General features: G+C 41.4%; 1 protein-coding gene across 1 annotated transcript in view; it reads left to right on the top strand.

Annotated features, from left to right (window-relative positions):
* Nucleotides 1-17,100, top strand: part of espn (espin) — a 50,353-nt gene extending 33,253 nt beyond the window's left edge. The window contains exons 10-14 of the mRNA XM_071923672.2: nt 465-604; nt 2,791-3,156; nt 12,590-12,669; nt 14,177-14,188; nt 14,691-17,100. Of these exons, the coding sequence (XP_071779773.2) occupies nt 465-604; nt 2,791-3,156; nt 12,590-12,669; nt 14,177-14,188; nt 14,691-14,838 (746 nt within the window). The 3' untranslated portion in view covers nt 14,839-17,100. The remainder of the gene's footprint in view (nt 1-464; nt 605-2,790; nt 3,157-12,589; nt 12,670-14,176; nt 14,189-14,690) is intronic.
* The last annotated feature ends 513 nt before the right edge of the window (nt 17,101-17,613 follow it).

Raw genomic sequence — 17,613 nt, 5'->3', positions numbered from 1 at the left:
CCAACAGCCGCTTTTGTTCTGTCGAAGTTTCCTTAAGCAAAACACCAAACTCCAACCTGGGAAGCTGCACTCTGACCCGTCTGCTGAAATGCGTGTGTGTGTAACAGAGTGACAGGTGAAGGAGCAAATTCAAATGGTTGATTGAAGTGTCCTAAAACACCTAAAAAGAAACCCGTCAAGCTAACCCGTGACAGACAGTGACTCAATACGCCATAATGAAATTGATTTCTCTCCACACTGACCTCACATCACTGCCCATACATGCTCCAGGTCAGCATTGTTACCTGCCAGGTCGGATGAAATATTAAACACTGAAATGCCACCCAACCCCTCTCTCGCTCTCTCTTCTTCTGTGTGTCTCCCTCTCTCTGTCTTCTCTCTCTCTTTCTCTCTCTCTCTCTCTCTTTCTTTCTTTCTTTCTTTGTACCCGGTCTCACTTTTCTGCTCCATCCTTTTGTCCGCAGGCGCAAAATCTTTCAACATGATGTCCCCCACTGGCGACAACTCGGAGCTGCTGGCAGAGATCAAAGCGGGGAAAAGCCTGAAGCCCACGCCTCACAGTAAAGGCTACACCACCGTCTTCTCCAACAGCGGACCCAACAGTGTAGGTCCACCTAGGTCCCTCTGACGCTGCTGTCCATACATTTACATTATAGTCATTAACTGGCACAACAGTGTAGTTGTCTTTTGTAGGTAAGCAATAGTCAATCATTCTGTTGAACGGTACTTCTAGAAATTCAGGCTTGGCGGCTTTAATGTCACTCTGACTCCATTTTAAATCAAGTGCCAGTCACCCTGAACACATGTTGACCTAAACGAATTTGGTAGAGAGGATACAAGCAAGATGGAGGTTGTTCCACTAAGCCATCGAAGGGGTTATTGGGTATCTGTCAGCATGCCTGCCTGTCCTCTACTTGGTGATGTTTGTTAGTTAGTTACTAAAACCCTCTGCAATGCCTCCTTCATGATCGTATTAGTGTGCCGCTTAGAGATTAATATTTGAATATGATACAAAAAATACAAAATATTTCATTATTGCTGTCAGGGTTCCTACACAAGTCTGTAAAGTCTGGACATGTATGGAAAAAGAATTCGGTAATTGCCAGGTCTTTATGACTTTGGAAATTGCATAAGAAGTTTGTATGGGGAAATATTGTTGTTCTATCATTCAAGTTTTAGAGCACCGTCATCACATATATAGAAAAATCTGGATCTCTAGAGTGATATGGCAGAGTTAGTAGGGGCAAGACGACTGTCTACATAAATCATACTGAACACCAAAATCTTCAGATCAAATCAAGAAAATAATGTCCGGGAGAATGTATGTAATTTTGAAATTGAAACTGTAGGAACCCTGTACTGTTCAGTCTAACCCTAACCCTAACCCTAACACAGTCGGCTGTAGTTTGTTAGGTAATTATTAATTAGTTAACAATTAATTACGCTGCTTACTGTCCTGAAAATGGAAAAACCATAGTCATCATTTGAGGTCACAGTTCACCAGTCTGTGTTTATTTGTCCATGTTGGGGGGATTGGGAGTCGGCATGCAGTTGTTTTTGGGGGTTTACGTGCCACAAAGAGTCACTTCTCTGGAGTAGTAGAGTTTCAAATCCCCTCCAAAGTATGTGTATGCATTGTGTAGAGAAATCATAGTAGTACACATAATCTTGCATTTGAAGCCAATTTCATATGGAAAATAATAGAGCCAGGATGCAAACCTCAATCTTAAGGTAGACTGTGCTTTAATAACATCCCTATTCTATTATGAAATAAACTGTTCACATAGGATTGCAAATATTTGGATCAAAAATGCCCTTCTTGGTTCCATTTAGAAACAACAGGCTTCAGATCAATTCAGCCTCTAACTTTAATACTCTCTGTTCATACTCAGAGAATTCATCAGTCAATTCCTCTTGGAAAGCCGATAACTTTGGGAACCAAATAGTTGTCAGTTGTTGGATCAGCAGACAAACGCATTTGCATTTGCATTTGCCCATGAAAACCACACTGGTTTGACTATTACCATTGCTCTGACACACAATACCCTATTGCATTATTCCTGATAAACAGTGTGTACTTCTACAGTGTTGCCATTGGTCCTTTAAGGCCAACAAGGAACTGGGATTTCATGACCTCATTCACTTGACACACATGACAATGTCACCATTTAGACTGAATGAGTCAGATGAGTCAACATGCCATGTCGACTTGAGGTGTTACTCAATGCCAACTCTGACATAAGCTTGAATTCAGTCAGTGTGACTAGAGGAAAAGAACCGACTGGAGTCATTATTGTTGTTCCTTGTTGGCTGTAGCATAACACAGAGTCTACATAAAACTACATACAGTAATAATCAATTTACATGAGTTGTGATGGGTCTAAAGGTGTTGTCCTCCCAATGATGGAAAAAACATGAATTTCCCACTTAGAAGTACCACTTTAGAGTAGTACCAAGTACAATTTCTTGCAATTCCTTGAATGAATAAAACAGAAAGTAGCCACCCCAGCCAGCTTTTTGATGTCAGTTTGCTTCTAGAAGGATGTGAATCAACTAGGAGCATAACTTCAGCATGATAATTTCCCCATTTTTCACCTAGGCCAAAACCATATTCAGTTTAATCAATTTGGGTCCAGTGACTGAAAAGTGTTTTACGAATTCAGCATGATGCAGCCAGTAAGGCATTATAACGCTTCTTAAAACAAGACATATTGACACAAAACATGGCTAAGATTTTATCTTGAAAAGTTGGCTGGGGTGTCAAGTTGTCATGTGTTTCTTTCCCTCCAGGACACCGCCCCGTCTCCACCAGAGACCCGCACTTCTAGCCCGCCGGCCAAGCCCCCCTCCCCACCGCCCTCCAACACCTACGTCGCCTCGCCGCCCATCACCCCCAGTCCCAGCCCCAGCCCGACCGGCTCCGGCTCTGCCAGGATCCTGTCGTCCTCCATGAGCTACGAGCAGCTGCCCTCCAACTCCGTCATCAATGGGAACGGCGGCACGGCGGGGGCGGGGCGGAAGACGAGCCTCGCGGATGTGGAGGCGCTGGTGCCCACTCACGACGAACAGGGCAAAGCCATCCCCGAGTGGAAGAGGCAGGTGATGGTGCGGAAGCTTCAGGTCAAGATGCAGGAGGAGGAGGAGCACAAGCGCAAGGTAGGTGTGGTGTTGCAAGGCTGAGGGAAGGTCGAGAAGTTTTTGGTGTGTTTCGGCGATCTCTCTTGTGCTCCTGTAAATTTCAGTTGCTCTGTAACCTCAGTGAAATACGGTTTCAGTTTCAAATGATTTACAGCACAAAGGGGATGGCTGACGTTTGCATTTGAGTGTGGATTTTTGTGATTTTGAAATGCGAAGTAGTGTGTATGTATTTTGAGTATTAATGCATGTCCAAAGTTTTGCTGTTGCTTTTGGTTTATCACTTATCACGGAAGTAGGATTAGTAGTTCACAAGGTCACTTAATGCTTTATTGACATTATAGCTAAAGTGGATATAGACTGTCAAAATATTTGCCCTAGATTTTAGCTTTCATCGTCAATATATTGTTTCTGTGTTGTCACACTAGCCTCAGTGAGAGACTGAATCACTGTTGGAAGCTTTTTGCAGTTGCATTACCATCACCTGCCTGATACAGATATTGGTATAAAAACAACAGATCAAATGCAGTGGTGTCTGAAGTGATTCAATGGGTTTTCAGTCAGTCCTTTGAACTTTCTGTGTGAGCAAGCTTTGTATCTAAACTCTGTGATTTGGCTTTAGAATAGGTGATGCAGTATATCTCCCTCGGTTTCTCTTCTGATGGATAGTTGCGGTGTGTGTAGTAATATTATGTGTATTTAGTCAAATTATGACTTGATAATGCTGGCTGTAGCAATCTGAATAGAAAAACCTCTTAAATTATTATTCTAGTGTAATACAAGGACTCAATGCACTCGGCCACTGATTAATGAATTATTGATATCAAGGGTTGCGATTCTATTCTCTTAAACAATGGTCGTTCAAGCAGGTAGAGAGCTCTCGCTAGTTTCCTGTAGTGATGTTGACGTGTAGCTTTGTGTTTTCGGTTGAGATGCAGAAGCGTCATTATCAGAATGTCTGACTGGCTGTCAGGTATAAAAGGTAGTTTGTGTTTTCAAGCGTGTAAATTCAACATAAATTAGTTGAGTGCTATATTTTCCCCTGTAATCAATAGGCTACATCACACAGTGTTGCTTTTTAGTAATCACATATGAAACTGAAATGGATCTAGCTGGCTCTAAATGTAGACATTCATGTGCTCGCATTTTTTATGCATGTTTTTTTTTTTTTCATTTTGATAGTCTTTGTAATAACTAGAGACCTTTTGGAGTGCAGTGAATTGGATACTTGGCTACAATGCCCATCACAGCATTAACACACTTGACTAATGGATTCACAGTGTGAGCTGGTGTTTGGTGATGGGAGTTTTGCGGTTCCAAGTTGTTACATGCTGATTCAGTGGTGTGATGCCGGGCCCATTCACACTACAGGTCAAACAATAATAATAAAAATACTAACAAAAACAATTAAAAAAAAAATAATAGTGATGATAATAACTATATTGGTATACCACTTCCCTTTCTAAAGTTACAAAATGCTGCAAATAAAATGTGCACGCAATGTCGATAAAACCCAAATACCATCTCTTTCATAGAAAATTTCTTTCCAACCACTTCTGATCTGTTAAACTAACTTAGAAAATAAAATATGATTTATCAAAATGGAGGGAAATTGTGGAGGATAAAACGTGGTAATGGATTTGCAGTGTCAAGTGCCTACAATGTAAGAATGTAGACATACTGTAAACCTGTAACACATTGATCAACGGTCTTCTTATTAATATCAATATGATTAATATACGATTTCCACGCTACTTTCAAAAAGGACAAAGCTTTCTTTGTCTTCTTTGACTTAAAACGAATGTAGGGGGTTTGATGCTTGTAATGAGGCAGTGCCATTGCACCACTAAATCCATGTAAATCCTGTGTGTCGAGGAGGATTTGCACTGAAGCGTGTGTGTTCACACCAGGAACTCCAAGCTGAAGGAATCCCCCCTTCCTTCCCTTTTCTCTTGTCCTTTGGTCTCCCTTGATCTCTGATTTAGTTTGCGGCAAGTGGCCACTACCAGCCTCAGGAATGGCACTACTCCCATGTCCACAATGCCATTTTGGGCCCGTTCGGGGAACTGATGACAGAGGCCGACCTCATCCGCATTGAGAAGCAAATTGAGAACCTGCAGGTCATGCACAAGGTGTCTGAGATTGAGAAGGAGCTGGAGGCACTGGAACGAGAGCTTCACCAACTCTTACCAGTTTCTGCTGCCCTCAACCAAGAGCACTTCTCTGTCAATCCAAAGCAAGTACATGGCCAAGCTGAGGATCTGCCAGCCTGGTGCAGCAAGATTTCCACCCTGCTCAAGAGTATGGCCATTCTTCTTGCCACCCTGGGGGGAAAACAGATAGACATCATGGAATTTATATCACCTGGATATTCTCAGGAAGAGGCAAAGAACATGAAGTCAGGTCAGTCAGCTCCAGCAGGTTCAGTTGCCACTGGATTTATCGGGCGGTCTCAGTCCTTCTCAACAAGGGAAGATGTGGAGCAGGAGATCAAGCAGTGTGGAGTTTCAGTGAAGAACCTCAAGGCTAACTATGAAATCCAGAATCAGACACAGTTTGCAGATAACGGAGGAAACAGGGTGTACAAACGCAAGAGGTCACTCCCTGTGGTAAGTGAGTCCGGCTATCATCCTGAGACGATTCCCGAGGATAATGTCCCTTGTCCCCCTGCTAAGGTCCTCCAGTCCCAAACCAATGGACATTTGCCTCCAGTAGAGGAATCAATCTCACCACTTGTTGAGGAGCCTATAATCACTCCATCTCATGCTCCTCTGACATATGCGCCCTCCGAGGTAATGGTCCAGACTAACATGGAACAGTTCAACCAGGTTGTGTCTGCAGACCCCGTTCTAAATAATGATCAACTGACCAGAAGCTTGGAGGTGCAGACAGATCTAAGCTACGTCCAGGAATGCATTGAAATGAGGAAGGAGAGAATTGTCTTCCTGTTTCTTGAACATTGGCGGAAGTACACCCTCTCCGAGTCTTACCGGCCTAAATATACTGGCAGGAGAGGAAATTATCTAGACGTAGGGTTGGACGATTACAACCAATTTAGTGCGCAGATGGATGGGGAGATGCAGAGTGAGGATGACAAACTCCTCCTTTTCATGAAGTCAAAGCAGGTCGTAGGGAATCTGATTGGCCATTGGAGGACAATCATGAGCCAAGTGCCCACGCGGCAGATCCGCAGGCTCAGCCGTGCCCAGATGATCTACTGGCCAGAGCACTTCTTGCCACACATCAACGGGTCACCTGTTAGCTATGAGAGCCTAACCCTTGACCTCTTCATGCTGGGGTACTTCCAGCTACTAGAAATGAACATGTCTCGCAGCGAACGCAAGTTCCGCCACCTCTTGTGCTACGAGATGTTTGACCGCCTCGGCAGCCATAAATGGGAGGTCATTCGGCAGTTCCACAAGGAGGTCATGGAGGAGATTGAGAGAGGGAAGAGAGACTGGGCGGATGGCTTTGAAGACATAAAGCTTAAGTATTTTGGGGACTCGGGTGATGGGGGAGGCATGATGACTGCTTCTCTGCATTCTAAGTCTCCTGACACGTCCATTATGCCAATGCAGGAACCACCACCTCCACCACCCTTGCATCCTCCACCTCCTCCACCACCTGCTCATCCTGCACCACCTCCACCACCTGCACAGTCTGCTCCGCCTGCACCACCTTCTCAACCTGCCCCACCAGCCCCACCTTCATCACAATCAGATGGTTCCCCATCATTGCCACCTGCTGCTGCCCAGGGTGGTGTGCCTGACACCCTGAAGGACACATTGGGGGATAATGCTCCGGGGGATGGAAAAGCCACTGACCAAATGTCATCAAATGAACTTGTGGTTTCTAATGGCACAGTGCAGGACAATATGCAGAACTCAACGGCCGAAACTGCAAAAGTCGAGGCACTGCAGGACACAGCAGAGAATTCAGGTTTGGGTCCAGTGAAAGATATTCCACCTGTTACTGTTCAGATCGTAGAGGAACCTCATGTTGATAAACCCCCACCTAGGGAAGAGCCCAATGAAGACTCTATTAAAGTGATCTATGAGCTGAAAGAGTTCAGCAATGAGGAGATCATCAGGTACATTGACCGAAGCTTTGCTTTCTGGAAGGAAAAGGAAGCTGAGCTTTTTGATATCTGACAACTCTGTGGACTACCGGTGTGAAAGACTAAATGTAATTCACTCGGATAGAGTAGAGAGGAAATCCATGAAGGGCAGGGTCAAGGAAACTGACCTCCACAGTGGGGTTATGCTGAGAGAGAAAGCTAATCTGGTGCGTTAGCTTTTAGGCCTCATGTAACATAAGGGACTTAACTACAGTAAAGCAAAGGGCATCCACTTAGCTGTGCTGTCAGTGGTTTACCGTTGTGGATGAAAAGGCAATCTCTGATGTCAAAAGACGTGAAATTGCTACAAGCATTGAATTTTGAATTGTGTATGGACCAAGAGCTTTATGAATCTTATTTGATTGATTGCCATGGTACTTTGCTTTTAAGAGAATAATTTTTTCAAGGAAACGATTTGCCATAAAAAGTGATGCAGTGTGTTTGCTGTTGAAAACTTTGAATGTAATGAAGATGGAGATAACTTTGGTTAACTTTGCGTTTGCGTTGAATACTTCAAATTACACTCAATGTTGAGATGGCCTCAATGATTCAATATTTATCTCGGAAAGGCAAGGCATTGACTATTGAATTCCAAAGACAGATTACCTAATCAGATGGTGACTTGAAATAAATTAATGATGGCTTAATAAAACTTAACCTTTTCTTCTTGATACCCAGTGGGGGCAGAAACAGGTATTACTTTAAGTGCTGTTTGCTGCCGGAGCTTAAAGGCAAAGAAAGTAGGTCTTCAGTGTTGGGTTCGCAAGAGTTTAAGGTTACTCAATGGCTCACATGCTGACTTTGTTCTCAAGTCTGTGGCCTTATGATTATGTAAATGCAATGTATGCCTTTCAGTATAGATTACAAAGATTATTGTAAACATATGTTCTTTAGAAACAGCTAGGCATTTGTTACTAAATGGTTTTTCATGAGTAATTGATCATTTGAAATTTGACATAAGTAAATTTGGGTTAGCAAATTGAAGCATTTATCTGACCAGGCTGGCATCAAAATGAATACTCAAATCAAGAGTTGATAACTGTCCCGTTAAGTGATATACGTCTGATTTTTATTTTTATTTTTTTTATGTTACTCTGTTTATAATTTGACATAGATGTTTTTGGAGATAATTGATCAAATTTTCCATATTTGAATTTGTGTTCCTTTATGTCTTGGTTTCTAAAATGCTTGCTAGAAATAAAGTTTGTTGACATTTTTGTGATTATATGAGTTCAGTAATTCTGTGCTGCAGAAATTAACTGTACATTAACTGTAACGGGGAGGAGTTGCTCTTTTAGCGCTTTACTGAAACACATGGCTAACTCGACACTGCAATAATCTAAACGAAATAATGGATACTGTACGCATTAAAACACTGATAAACCAACGCAGAAGCCAACGTGAAACACTCAGCCCTTGAATGTGTAATCCTCGCTGTGAAGACCCACAGTATTCTCATAGTGTCTCTTCTCCAGCCTCAAGATTACCTTTGAATAACCCTCTTAGCACCGCCCGCTGTCATGCTATCCATGGCTTACAGGAGCCATAAGGAGGTTACAGTAACTCTTGATCAACTCTCAGCCCAACAGGGAGGCAGTCGGCATAGAGGTCGATATATATAGATTTGTATACAGGTTAGAATCAACTATTAACAGCAAGAGAGTGTGCAGTGTGGTCACTAATACCTAGAGGTGGAAAGAAACTAAGAAGGCTACATTTACTCAAGTACTGTACTTAAGTACAATTTTGAGGTACTGGCACTTTACTTGAGTATATCCATTTTTGAGACTTTATACTTTTACTCCACTACATTTCAGAGGGAAATATTGTCCTTTTTACCCCACTACATTTATCTGACGGCTGTAGTTACTAGTTACTTTGCAGAATAAGGTTATAGATGCAAAACGATGCAGGACGACTCAGGTTTGATTCCCAGCCCTTTCAGTTTGCATGTCCTTTCCATGTTTGTGTGCACTTAGGTTTCCTCCCATATTCTAAAGACATGCCAGTCAGGTGGATTGGAGACTCTTAAAATGAATAATATGAATATTAGCCCTGTGATGGACTGGTAAACTGTCCAGGAGTCTCGCTGCCTTGCACCTAATGCATGCTGGGATAGGTTCCAGCTCCCTGCGACCCTTAAAAGTGAATGAATGAATACTCCTGTATAGCTCAAATGGGCAGTGCATGACAGTAACACTGCCACAGTTTGGGGTTCAGTTTCCACAGGGGCCACCAATGATAACAGTGTTTCACTGACAGTAATGTAAGTTGCTTTGGATAGAAGCATTTACCACATGGCCTATACTACCTTGGCCATTTGTTGGTTTGATTCCACTCTTGATTGGTTCTACAGCTTTTTCCTCATTATACCCTATTGGCAAGTTCATGTTTGCTTTTACAGCTGGTGATGAATTAATAGTTGGGCTAAAAAATGGATTTCTCTATTAGATGACTTCTTTCTATCAATGAAATTGTGTCCCTGCACTGTGGCCCCTGCAATGAAATGCATTCATGTAAGACTGTTCCGGATTTGCGAAGAAACAACTTCCTAATTACACTGTAATAAGATGATTAAATGCTCCAAATTCAATAATTCCCAATTACTTGATCTTTGAAAAAAATGCCCCACCAATGCATTGTTGACCAATTACAACTGATTTTATATAGCCTTGAAGGGATACCTTGTCATTTTGAATTTAAGTCAGTTGTTTCTTACAATATGAGAGAAGACATTGCTACTTCAATTAACTGTAAAATGAGACATTGATGAGGCATTGTTACCAATCCTCATTGGAACTGATGGGTACTGCTATCTGCAAGCTAACAAGCTACAAGCACTCATTGATTTGATTGAGGTATACTAACACTGCTAACAAGCTGTATTTAGGGTAGATGAAAGACAAATGCAGAAACACTTTTTTTCCCACAATGTGACAAATGTCTGGTGAAGAAAAATAATTAAGTGCCTGGCTGAAATTGACTACATTTCACATGATTACAATTTCAAATGTCAAGGTATGTCTTTCAAAGGAAGCTGCTCATGCCTAGTCCTGTGTAACGGTCTTTGATGGTTTATGTGTCGTGGGTTTAAGGTAATCTTTGCACAACCGTGTGTGTGTGCTAGGTGCGTCGGAGGAGGAGGACAAAGTAGAAATCTGTAGACTCCCACACACTGTCTTCACTTACAAGAATTTTATTAAATGACACAATGTTTCGGTCAAGTGACCTTCGTCAGGTATCTCTTATTAGGTTATGTGTCGTGGGTCCCATGCTGTGTACCATTTTAAGAGAACAAACACGAGGAAAGCTCTGGCTCCTGCCCAGATGTCATGTAACTGATGGATAAACAAGGAAAAGTGAAGCAGTCCTATTCCAAAGCAACACAGTTTACATCTGACCATGTAAATGAATGAACAAACTTTTGGCTCGCTCGCCATAGCAAATCTATCAGTTGATATTTGTGTTGATATATATATTTTTTTTCGTGTTGTGTAATTCCCAAGGGAATCATTAAAAATTGATTGTGTAGATAATCTTACGTGGATACTGTTTGCCAGGGTAAGTGAAATGCCTCAGTAAGAGGAATGCAAAAGGGTAATGTATCTAGTCAGCCGAAGATGAGAAATCCAAGATGGCTGCCCTCTCTCTCTCTCTCTCTCTCTCTCTCTCTCTCTCTCTCTCTCTCTCTCTCTCTCTCTCTCTCTCCCTCTCTCTCACTCTCTCTCTCTCTCTCTCGCTCTCTCTCTCCCCCTCCCCCTGCTCCACCTCCGATTACAGCCTGAAAGAGAGAAAAGGATCCAGTTACCATGTGTGTGTGTTGTCTGGGATACGTCCAGTAGGACTGCAGCCTGTCCATGTGAAAGGCATTATGTCATTTTAAAGAAACAGGAGAACACTGTCTGTTGTGAGCTGTGTTTGCTGTTTTAAGTGCATATTTCAGCATACACAGTACTGTAAATGCAGAATTTGGTCTTTAGTCTTCCACTAATGTCAGTTGTCTAAAATCTGACATTTGAGTATGTGTATGAACGTATTCCACATACATAGGTTATGCTAATATTTCATTCTAGTTTATTCTTCTCCATGCAGATTATTCTCTGCTCTCTCCAATGGGTTTAGAGACTTTATGTGACACTGCAGGCATGAAAGGCCTCAATACTGCTTTTGAATGTGGTTCCCTAAGTCTTTAACATAAAAAAAAAAAAAAAATGATATGAAAAAAATTAACTATAAGGCCCATTTAGAAATCTTTTCCATGGATTTGGGTATAGTCATTTTTTGAGAAACCAGTCCAGAGATTCCAAGGCCTGCTTGTGTGTTTTTGTTTCTATGCACTCGTAGCAGTTGGGTGTTATTTTCATGATGTCATCAACTGTTATCAGTGTTATTAATCCTTTCCAGGAAGTCAAACTTGTAGTTAACTACATTTACAATTTTTTTGCATTTAGCTGACGCTCTTCTCCAGAGAGAAGGGTTCATGTTACAACAGGACACATGACAGTTGATGGACACACTTTGGTTGTTGTAGGGATTGAACCTGTGACCTTTCCATCACAGAGTGGGGTCAGTCTCAGTTAGCCCACCCTGCTACCCCACAACTATACAGACCAGTGCATGGAGAGATTAAGGTTAAGGTTAAGGTTTACTTTTATTGTCTCCCTTAGGAGAAATTTGTCTTGATCAGAGAGACACTGCTGCACAGTAACAGACATCTCACAATTCATACTTGCGCAGAGCCACATAAACATACAAAACACACAAAACATAAAAGAAATCACATAAAAGCCACCTAAAATATATATCCAACACAAGCATACTCATGTCATTTTATGTGCTTGAATCTGGTTCCTTAAATCCTTAACAAAAATGAATCAAAAATTAGAACTAATAAGCCCGTTTATATTGATGAGATTGAACCTGTGATCTTTCTGTTACAGGATGGTGACAGTCTCTCTAACTATCTGCCCACTCTGCTGCCCTGCAGCTATAAAGACCGAGGCAAATGTATTTGACAAACAGAAGAGCGTAACAGAGCTGGACACTAGCCGGTGATTTGGATCTGGAAATAATTTGAATTTGAAATGGTGAAAGAACCTTAATAGGTTTTTTTCTTCCATGTTTTATGCCTGTATCAGAAATACATTTTAAAAAAATTTAATTTGAAAGAGAACTTAAATTTAATTTCAAATTTGAGGTAGATTTGAGGCTGAGGTCATTCCAAGTGAAATGGGAGGTTTGGCATTAGCATAATGATCCTTTACTGACTGTTATCGGCTCCTGTCCCTCTCTAAACCCCCCTGCCCCGCCCCGTCCTGCCCCTCTCCCCCTCTGCAGGCCGAGGAGGAGACGGCCCGCCTGGCGTCCATGCCGGCCTGGAGGAGAGACATCATGAAGAAGAAAATGAATGAGGAGAAGTGAGTGATCAAAGCTGTGTTCCTCTGAACGTCTGTCTCTTCCTCCTCTCTCAGTTTGTCACTGTTTATTGCATGCTGTGTCAACACTGCATATTGTGTCCATTCTGTCCCTGTATGTCTGTCTGTTTGTGTTTTGGCTGTCTGTCCACCAAGATATCCTTGCAGCCACTCAAAGCTGTGAAAGAGGCCGAAGCACAAAAAATAATCAGTGACCTCACTGCAACTAGCCTGAAGGGGCACTGTGAGGCTTTGGCTTATTATATAATTGCCTATAACTCCACTTAAATTTACATCAAGTCATGGATCTAACAAGGTGCTGGAAACAGAGATCTCGATCCATGCTGACAGCGTCACACAGCTCCTGCAGATTTTTTTGGCTGCACATTCATGTTGCAAATATCTCGTTCCCTCGTTACCTGATGCCAAAGGTTGAGATCTGGGATGTTCTGGAACCGTCTTGAGATGATGCATGCTTCATAACATGGCACATTATCCTGCTCTAAGTATCCATTTGCAAAAAGGACTAGACTGTGAAGGGATGCACCTGGTCAGCAACAATGTGTATTTCATTTCATTTCATGCCATTTTTTCATTTATTTGACAGGAACAGTGCACATTAGAAGAGGAAAATGTGCCAGAGTTAGCCAGAGGCTAATATTTGTCTTTAGTCCCTGAACAAGTAAAAGCTAGAAATAGATAATAGAGAATATAAAACATATGGTAGAGCAGAGCAAGAGAGATACACAGACAGTATGATTCAACAACACAAAAAGCACAATTGCAAAGCGTTATAGATACACCGGAAGAATTGTTAAAAACATCAAAGCAACACATAAGGGCCAATACAATACAAAAATACAAAAAAAATACAAAATCCGTTCAGTGCAGGCAAGGAACGTTGTATGCAAAGGTATTTTAAAGTCTGGTACACATGCTCTAGGGCTAAGTGTTAGTCAAAATCAGACGTTTGGTTGTGATTGGTACATGTGGGATTGGCCTATTAGATAATGGCCTGTAACTCAAGGTGGTATTTTAAGATGTGAGGAGTTAGTGTTGGTGGGCAGACCGGATGTTGAGTTCCTCTGAACTTCTTGTTGTTTCTTATCATCTGTAAAACCCTGAGAAGGAAAGCTGTTTATAATCTGTTTTAACCTTCTGCTCTGTCTTTCAGTCTACTTTCACACGTCTGCTGTCTTCATGTATTGTTTTGTTTTGAAGCATGTTTCTTGATCTTCGTCTGCTTACATGATTTTTTATTTCATATTATTTATATACTGTATATGATGCATTATTATTATTATTTATTATTATTAGTAGTAGTAGTAGTAGTAGTATTGTTATTATTATTATTATTACCATTATTATTATTATTATTATTTTATTTATTTATAGTAAGATGGTTAGATGTAATGGATTCTGTTATAATTTCTCTGAATTGTGTTAACTTGTGGACTATTGCTGTCATTACTACATTTCTTGCTGTGCTTGCCTTAACCTGGTCGGGCAGGGAACTCAAAAGGTAAGAAAATATTTACATTTACACCATAATGCTTCCATAGCATAGAGCTTCCATTCAGAATGTCTTAAATGGTGGGAAGATTTTAACTTTAATCATTTGACAAGGCAGACTGTGAATCTGAGATCAAGGCTTCCACCTAGTGGCCAGAAACTGTCACATATCTTCCATGGGGATAAAGCATTGCAGTTGAATTACAGATGGCTGTGAAGATAAATTAAAATTGATACAATGGAAATTATAGTTACGATACTTTATCATAGCTTATGAGAATCAAACTAAAATACTAACTGATATCACTGTGTCACTGTATCTGTATAGTAACTAATTGTCAGCTTGTGCTGATTATTTTGTGCACATGTAAACCAGTTTAGTGTAACTTATTCTGATGATTATCCTATTAGAAGGCCCATTTCCTATCAAGAAAACCTTGTGTAACCTTTTTGTACAATACTATTTTCTGTTTTTTTGCCCCTCGTCCGTCCTTTCTCACGGATGCATGCAGAAAAGAAGAGGAGCAGGCGAAGCAGGCCAAGGAGTCCGAGGAGAAGACGGAGCAGGAGCGACTACGGACCCTGGGCTACGACGAGACCAAGCTGGCCCCCTGGCAGCGGCAGATCATCCTGAAGAAAGGGGATATAGCCAAACAGTGAGCCCGGCCGCTCCCCCCCTTCGTCTGCTCCCCACCCCCCCCCTACACACACACACACACACCCCACGGCCTTCATCGAACGCCTCCCCCCTCCCCGGTCTTCCCCTGTACTTCACACTGGAGCGTGGGGAAGCGCCTCTCTCCTCTGAACCCTGTCTCACTCTTTGGCCTCCAGAAACACAGGACCAAGCTTCGGTTGCCACTGTCCGCTCAGGCTGTGAAGCTCAGCCTGAAACACAGTGCTGCGACCCTCTGCCTCCCACTGACCGTCTCATGGACACACTGTTGGTCTTTTAGCATTAACATTAACAGTGTCGGATTCAAAGGACTACATTAGCAAGCTGAATAGATGCGCTCCTTCTTATTCTCCTCTCTCAAGAAACTAAACGCGTCCGAACGATATCAAGATTATCCTTAGTATCAGATCTTTTAATGACACTATTTGCTTCACTGTTATTAATAGATGCTATTCACATGGATGTCCATAGATTTACTCAAACAGGTTTGTGATAGACTGAGCGGGGCTTGTGTGGGAGCTGTCATTTTTTGCCATGGGGAAAATGCCTGTCATTGCATTCATGTTTTCCCGTAATCAGCCACACTCACCAGCATGGAAATCTAAACCCACAGCAGTTGTGGGTAATGTTTTTAATTTAAAGATGGCATGATGATCAACAGCAAACAGCTTATTACAACCTGAAGCAGCTAATGCATACTGTATGTAGACAGTGTCACAATCTCCAATAATATCATGTTATGTACTTTGCTTAGTGATGAGATTTTTGTATTGAGCTCATAGCAGCATTTTCTAAATGGCTTCATTTTACTGCCAGAATTGTAATTCTTGTAAGAAAACAGATCCTAACACTGCTCCAATTAATCTGTGTTTCTCTAGGTCCGCTTGTCGTCATTTCTCTGTGGATTTGGAATATTGATATATCCTATTTCAAATCATGTAAAGTTTATGTAGTTGTGCAAATTGAAATTAATGAATTATCATTGGACAAAAAGCCCAATGTTTCCATTTCATTTTTCTATACATGTCCTAAATTTGAAGCTATTGTGATCATGAATGTGAATGTTGTGTGCATGTGTTGCGTAATGTTTATCATGCATGTTGTGATGTATTATTAAGCACATTTGACTTGGGGCCCTGGATTTTACGAAAGCAAAAAAAACACACACACACACACACACACGAAGTTGATTCAATCCTGTAGGGTTTCTGTTTTGATCATGGCCTTTTTAAAACAAATCAAGTTCACAGGAAGAGCAGCATCTTACACCAGACATCTCATCTGCACACTGAATATTGCAAAAGTAGAGAAAAGACATCAGTTAGTTGTGTGTCTTATTCCGGGCCTTGTCCCACTAACCTTGGGGATAAATCTTTGATGAGCAGATCTCCTTACCGACTGAAGAGAGTGCTCTCTGTCTGCCAGAGACTCGTACACTCACGACCACGCCCAGCCTGAGCATACAGTTTCATAATACACTTTCGTAATGCTCTGCCCCTTACATGATGCTGTGTGTGTTTTGGTAAACTCCTCTGGCCGCTGAAGAGTTCACTTTCAATCCCAGACTGATGTTTTTGGCTCAAACCTTCCACGCCATGACTCTGAGACAGAATAAGAGGAACTATATAAAAACATGTACTGTATGGCTTACTGTAGACATTCCAGGCAGAACATTTGTGCACGTCAAACCCCACAAACACACAAACGCCAGGTCGAAATACAACTGTTTTTATTCATCATTTTGCTGTTCTAAACAGTTCCTTCCAGTTCCAGGTTTTCATCAGTCCCTTGGTTTCACATGTTTTAATCAATCTGGGACTAAACGTTGGGAATGTGGGCAATCTGTTTTGGATGTTTCCATAGAAATGAGGCGACACATTTTAGATCTCTGTAGAGCATGAATCTGCACATGTTGTCTCTAGAATAACTGGACCTCAGAATCGTGCCGGATGTGTCTTTCTGAATGTGAATATAAACAGACGGGCATCCCCGCATGATGGAAAATATGCTATATGTTTACTTCATTTATGTTGGATGTACATTTTTGCAAATGTAGCGTATCGAACGTACACACGTTATCATGAAAGACATGGTCCTGGTTGGGCAATCATTTGGAAATATTCTAATTCACTGTCATTGGATGCCATATTGATGTTGAAATTGAAAACGATGTAAACGTCATTGCCATTTGATTTTCTATATATAAACTGTATATAGTAACCCTCTAAATTTTGTTGTTTCATTGTTTCCATATTACATGATATTACAGTTCTCAGCCTTGCTTAAATAGAATGTTGGCTAATGTATATTTTCAAACTGTCAAAATTGAGGAAAATAAATCTTTAATCACCAAACGTGTTTACTATGTGCTTGTACTGCTTATGTCATCTACTCAGTGGTGAGCATTGTCATGTTACATGTATGCATAAATACATAAGGAGTGTCATCATGTATAATACACTGAATGTACAAAATATACACTATTCCTGTACACTACTCATGAAACACTCTAATGAGGTGAATCAGGTAAAAGCCATTATCCCTTATTGATTTCCCTTATTAAATCAGTACCAATCACAAAGGAGGAGATGTAGATAAACAGAAGCAGATGAGTTGGAAAAGGATTTTTAAGCTTTGAGACACCTGAGATGTGGATTGTGCAAAAGGGGCTGCAACTCAATATCAGGAAGGTGTCCTTAATATTTTATCCATTCAGTGTATAGCATGAACCAGTACAGAAACGGCAATGCAACCTATTG

This window comes from Centroberyx gerrardi, chromosome 14 (genome assembly GCF_048128805.1).
Source record: "Centroberyx gerrardi isolate f3 chromosome 14, fCenGer3.hap1.cur.20231027, whole genome shotgun sequence".
NCBI lineage: Eukaryota > Metazoa > Chordata > Actinopteri > Beryciformes > Berycidae > Centroberyx > Centroberyx gerrardi.
Note: the sequence above shows the minus strand (reverse complement) of the source record. Positions and strands in the feature narration are given on the sequence as shown.